Source organism: Herpailurus yagouaroundi, unplaced genomic scaffold (assembly GCF_014898765.1).
Source record: "Herpailurus yagouaroundi ecotype Mexico unplaced genomic scaffold, PumYag 160, whole genome shotgun sequence".
Taxonomy (NCBI): domain Eukaryota; kingdom Metazoa; phylum Chordata; class Mammalia; order Carnivora; family Felidae; genus Herpailurus; species Herpailurus yagouaroundi.
In genome coordinates this window covers 10,988,439-10,994,438 of record NW_024412401.1, presented here as the reverse complement: position 1 = coordinate 10,994,438, position 6,000 = coordinate 10,988,439, and the positions used below count along the sequence as shown (strand labels likewise).

General features: G+C 34.9%; 1 protein-coding gene across 14 annotated transcripts in view; it reads left to right on the top strand.

The window, feature by feature from the left end:
• Window positions 1-6,000, top strand: part of ELAVL2 (ELAV like RNA binding protein 2) — a 166,667-nt gene that overhangs the window by 94,663 nt on the left and 66,004 nt on the right. For 6 of the 14 annotated variants that reach the window (XM_040481387.1, XM_040481385.1, XM_040481390.1 and 3 more), the window contains exons 2-3: window positions 2,096-2,186; window positions 5,029-5,272. In XM_040481387.1, coding sequence (XP_040337321.1) covers window positions 2,115-2,186; window positions 5,029-5,272 — 316 coding nt within the window. In that variant the 5' untranslated portion in view covers window positions 2,096-2,114. The remainder of the gene's footprint in view (window positions 1-2,095; window positions 2,187-5,028; window positions 5,273-6,000) is intronic. The other 8 variants (XM_040481394.1, XM_040481395.1, XM_040481397.1 and 5 more) reach the window with 3 other exon arrangements.

Here is a 6,000-nt window from a genome sequence, read left to right as displayed (position 1 = left end):
CCCCCCCCCAGTAAAATCATGCTTCCACCAAACTAACACCTCCCCTATCTCTTGGAGCCCAGGGAAAAGTTTAGAATATTCTAGATTGATCTTTGCTAAGGTGCCTTTTCATAAATTATTACATGGAGAATAACAGGAGAAAAAGCAGTCTTAACTGGCACAATTGATGTCTAAATTAAGATGTGAACATGTATTGAAACAGTATTTTTTAAGCTTTAAAATGAATGGTTTTGTGATACTGGAGTGTCCCCCCCCCCCCCCCTTTCCAAAGGGTTTCAGAGCCAATAGAATCTATAAATAGTGCAGGCCGGTTGTCTGTGGTAGATTGAGTAGAGCAGAATCGCCTGTCCTTAAGTGAAGGGGAAGTAGCTTTACATTTTTAGTAACTGAATTGTTGGCCAGCATAAAGGTAAGGGCCATGTGAGCAACTTATTTATAACTTCCCATAAAGGTATGTGTCTGCCTCAAGCAGAGAAACTGTCTGGGGTGCTTGAAATGTAAAAGTGCAGTAGAATCATTTTCCATACACAGCCTTCCTAGCTAGTTGGTGCAATAAAGTGATTGTTCACATCCCTGGGGCTTTCAGAAAGAGGGGTGTCAATAGCTTAGCTTATTAGCGTCGCCTCCTATGGAATAGAAGGGACTGAGGCCATTAAATGTGAATCTATGGTTTTATGTAGTGAAGAGTGTTGAGATATTAATTCCCAAGGGTATTCAGGACATAAATTTAAGCCTGGTTGAACCTTTTGGGTGTGGTCCTACCTCTACCATGTGGGCTAACTACAATTAGGTTCTTGTCAAAATATTTCATGGGTATAAAAAGCACTTTATTTTTTCACAGATTAGTTCAACTCTAAGTAGGTTTTTTTTCTTTTAAATAAAAGACATAGAATCCAACTGAATTCTCTGGTAACAGTGGGAGAAGGGAAGAAGTGTAAAACATTTTCATGGCATCCTGTAAAGTGCATGTTAAACTGTTTTCGTAGATGCCAGAAAATGGAATCCATTGTTACATGTTAATTAATGTCATCACTCGCATCAAGAGTAAATCACTTTACAGCCAGGTTTAACTCTATGGATGAAATTTTTATAATCATAGACACCCAAGTAAAATATGTTTTTGGCCCTCCTTTGTTACTCATTGTGTATTTTCAGAGACTTGAGTTTTTCTGAATATTCTGTTGACCATTTAAAGGATCTGCATATATGGCTAAAATGTAAACTTTGGCTTTTGTGCCAATATTGTGGTTCTGTTTAGTATTTGGGCAAGTTGTAATAAGTGGTAAATGGCTCATTAACTATATTGGAGGCCTCATAGCAGCACTAATTTCAAATCGTGCTGTGTTTACAATTTACATATTAAAAAATGTTCACTTGATTTCGTTCAGGGACAAAGCTGACATCCTGTATAAGCATTACTCCAAACAATCCTATTTATTGGTCCAATTATTTCAATTGAAAGATGCTGGTTTACTGCCTTTTAGTATATGTGAACAATTCTCAGTGAAACTGTTAGAGATCAGTTGGACTATAGTGGCAGAATAACCTCACAGGGTTTCAATTCACTTTTAATTTTGAGTCCCAGGATTAAGGATCATTTATAGTATAATGTAACAGTGTGGGCAAATATAGCTTCCTTTAATGCCTCTCTGATATTTTGGGGAAAAAGCACTTTTAGTCAAAGCATTCACTTACGAATTGCATGACAGCCTTTTCTCACTATAAATTTCATTCACATTTCCTTCCTTCTCCCACATTCTTAAAAGACAGGACAGCATGCAGTGTTTTGCTTCATTTTATCTAAAAATTTTTTTTGAGATGTGGTTTAAGGTAGTTCTTGAGGATAGATGTCAAGGTAACTAGTTAATGCTGTTTGAAAATCAGGCTCTTAATTAAAAATGCTTAATTTGTGCAAGAAAACTACATGTTAAAATGAATTTGGAAAGATTAGATTGGAATTGCCTCAAATTCAATTAAGCCACACTGCATGGACGTGCTGGGAATATCAATACAATCACTGTAAATTTTGTACAAACTGATTTGTTGCATTATCTTGCTCATCTAACATACGGTACTTTTTGTGTCCATATTGCAGACGGCAACTCCAAACTAACATGGCAGTCAGACTGTGTGATGTGGCTTCTCTGCTTAGAAGTGGTTCGTGGGCAGCAGAGCCTTGGACTGGGGTCTGTGGGATTTTTCTTAAATTCTGTAGGCTACTTTTTTTTAGCATGTTGCAGGAGTGCTGAGGCCATACCAAACACTTGAACTTTTCATTTGGCATATTAATTATTCTTACATTTAACCTATTGCGGTATGGCCATCATTAGGATTTAAAGCACATTGCAATTTTAACCACAGTGGTATATGTAGCATCAGAACCATGCTTTTGTATGTAACTTTTTATAATCAAAATTAGGATTTAGTGCAGACTCAAAGAAAAGAGTGACAAGCTTTTTTAAAAAAAAAAAAACAAAACAAAAAAGTTTTGGTATGGTCTGAATACTAAGTTACCGTAATTCTTTACATTCTGTTTACTATGTATTTTTTTGGTTACTAAATTTTGAAGTTATTTACAATTCCTGATGCTCAAAAAAAATTGTTGAAATTGTAAATCTGGCTGAAAATTATTTGCCCAGTAACCGTTGAAAGAGTTTGCATTCTGTGAACAGTTGTGTTGAGCCTATCAATGGAATATGCATTATTTGTAAAATATAGCACATTAGTATCATTTTATTCTGAGCAGATGGTCCTATAGCTGAGAGATGCTGTAATTTTCAGCACACACAGCCTACTGCAGCTGTTCACTTGAATGTTGGCTTAGGAGCTCATTCTTGCCACCTGAACATGGAAATAAATGTGCAATTAAGTGAGGAGTGTTTGTTGTCCTTGCTAAATCCTGCTAATTTCAGTCAATGAACACTTTATATTTCAAATGCCATCCCAATGAGTTAAGTCCAAATCTCATATTTGGGGTTCACATGGTTTCTACACATACTCTAACTTTTGAATAATGATTTGTTTTAATTGGCTTTGGCCACTCTAATCTTGAGACTCTTTTGTCTTCATAAATGCTGGGCAAAGGTAAATTCCACAAGAGTTGTGCTGTGGAAAGTGACCCACAGCTAATATTCTGCAGACTGGAACAGTTATGCTTTATTAGGAAATTTGAAAACTCCTTTCTCAGTTTCAGATAAATTTGTTAATTATAATAAAATGCATATCTTTTTTTTTCAGATTTTTGTTTTCTTACAGATTTCCAAAGATTTATTTTCCCTTACTCCTTTAAGTATTTCCTGAGAACACTTAACCAAGAGAGGTAGCATGCAACTTGTAGAAAAACCCATTTCTTTGAAAAGGAAATGAAGTCACAGAGAGTTAGTTTGTTTGATATTTCATAGGTGGCCTGGATTTTGTCTCCAATTTTTTATCATGATAGCACTGATTCTTGTCCAGTCTGACCAGTCTTAATCTGGTCGGTTGACCAATCTCAATCTGTCCTATGCTGCCTTCTTTTATAGAAACATCTCTTGGCAGTAGAGATTTCTTCCTGTATGTTCCACTGTTGCGCCCTTTTATTTTTCTTACACAATATGCTTTTTAAGAAAAAAAAAACAAAAAACAAAAAAACTTTTTTCTCTTGTAACACTCTTTCCCTCTACTTTGCTTTTTAAAAAATTTTGCCTTAAATTCTTTGCCTTTTATATGTAAAGAAGTTCCCTAAAACTAGCATTCCATCAATTCAGAATTGTCAGTTTTGAGAAGTTGTTCTTTGTGGAGATGAGAGCTGCATTGGATGAAATATAAAGGATAATTCTTTTAGTGATGCTTTGATTTTTGGATTTCCCCCAATCTTGGCTGTCCAAAGTAGATAGCTATTGGAAGATGGTTTTAGAAAATTTGGGGCCGTGGTTTGTGACTCTTTTGCTTAAAGAGCATAGCATTGATTTTTAGGAAACTAGATCCAGATTTTCTTATTAATGAGTAGATTTTTAGAGTAGCCTGAACAGTTTGAGGCCATTTCCCCCAAATCTGCTACTTATCCGGTATTTGGAGTTTATAGATACTTTATTACCTGCATTTCAACAGGCTTATGTGCTCAAATGAAAATTCCTTGGGCTGGTCTGTTTGCAAAAGTTGAAATCTTTATATTGTTGTTTTGGTGGACTGGATAGGTTTTTGTTTTTTTCCCTTTTAAAGTCACAGTTGAGGCAGAATGCCATACTGCATTGTTTGGGGATTTTATTTTGATGCTGTAGATCAGTTGCCTTGTTGGTGATCTTTAGCTGCCAAGGTTGACAAGAATGGCTTGTTAGATTCTACAAGGTACACTAAGTATGCCTAGCTTCTTTTCCAAGTTATCCTACAAATCCTTTTCATGCCCTAACACTTAACATCTGATATTTTTCTTAGTTCTTACCAACAGAAGAGGTATAAGATATTGTCAATCAAAAACATTTTCAATATGTAACCAAAACAGTACATGTTGACAAATTTATATTTTTTAAAATACTCTTACTCCTTGATTTTAAGTTAATAGATGTCTGTCAGTTTTAGAATATTGAAACTCTTAGGCTAACTTGAAAATCTCTTCAAAGTTAGGAAGACCATTTTTTGGTTTGTTTTTCTGATAGCATGTTAAACACTTCTGTCTTGTAGTATGTATTATATAGTCAGGGTTTAATTCCATGCCCTTTGGTACTAAATTTTCTCAAGTATGTGGACATTGCAGGTGAGTAAGGGTATATGAGTAGACCCAGAATGTGGTTCTAGAGAATGTTTAACATTTAAATTGTGCTTTTATGTGCATGTATGGAATATGTATGTGAAAGTATAATTGTGAACTTAAATTGACTAGCTTAATATATGAAGTAGAAATTAGTGTAGGCGTTGCACTTTTTGTTGAAGCTTTGTTGTAATTTCAGCAGAACGACTTGTATTTAGTGACACATATTTACATTCTTGGTTGGAATCTCTAATAGTTTATGAAATATGAATTCTGACATTTCTTATTTTCTCTGTTTTTAGCAGGTAATTGCTGCCATGGAAACACAACTGTCTAATGGGCCAACTTGCAATAACACAGCCAATGGTCCAACCACCATAAACAACAACTGCTCCTCACCGGTTGACTCTGGGAACACAGAGGACAGCAAGACCAACTTAATAGTCAACTACCTTCCTCAGAACATGACACAGGAGGAACTAAAGAGTCTCTTTGGGAGCATCGGTGAGATAGAGTCCTGTAAACTTGTAAGAGACAAAATAACAGGTATGCAGTTTTGTATAGGTTACTCACCTTTAAAGGATTATGTTTCAAGGTGTGAGAAAATAATAGGTTTTCTTCTAGCAGGTTATTCAGTGATGCAGTTCTACACGTCTAGATACTCTGTTACTGACTACATCAGCAGCCTGAAACTTTGGTTTTAGAGTTTTGTTTTCCTTTTAAAGCATAAAATATTTTTTATGGGCAGTATATGTTATAACTAGACTTTCATATACCCTGTACTGTATAATAACATTTTGAAAACTGTTTTAAGAATGTGTGTATGGGACAGAAAGTGTCATGTTGACCTTTAGTTTTAGTTCCTGAGCTTATATGTTTTAGCATTTTAACAATGAGTTCTAAGAAGAATACTCTGTTTGGAAGAAGGAAGAAACCTCTTAAAATGTTTTTTTCCCTTAAGTCTGTATAGTCCTGCTTATAATATATATGACAGAGTAAATGGTAGTGTTCACATTGTCAATGTATAAATATTTGTACTCCTATAATTTGAGTGCAGTAGGATCTAATGTTTTGTTCCTTGATAAGTAAAGGAAAAGGTGGTGTAAGAGTGTTTCTCTTATCCTAAAGATAAAAACGAAAGGATGGGTAATTTGACCTTTGATACTACATTTTGAATATTAGGTAGTAGAGAATATCCTTAGAATTTTGTAAGATTCAACTAAATTCTTAGAAGAAGCCAAAACCTAAATGAGGAACATGTTCTTGGGATACAA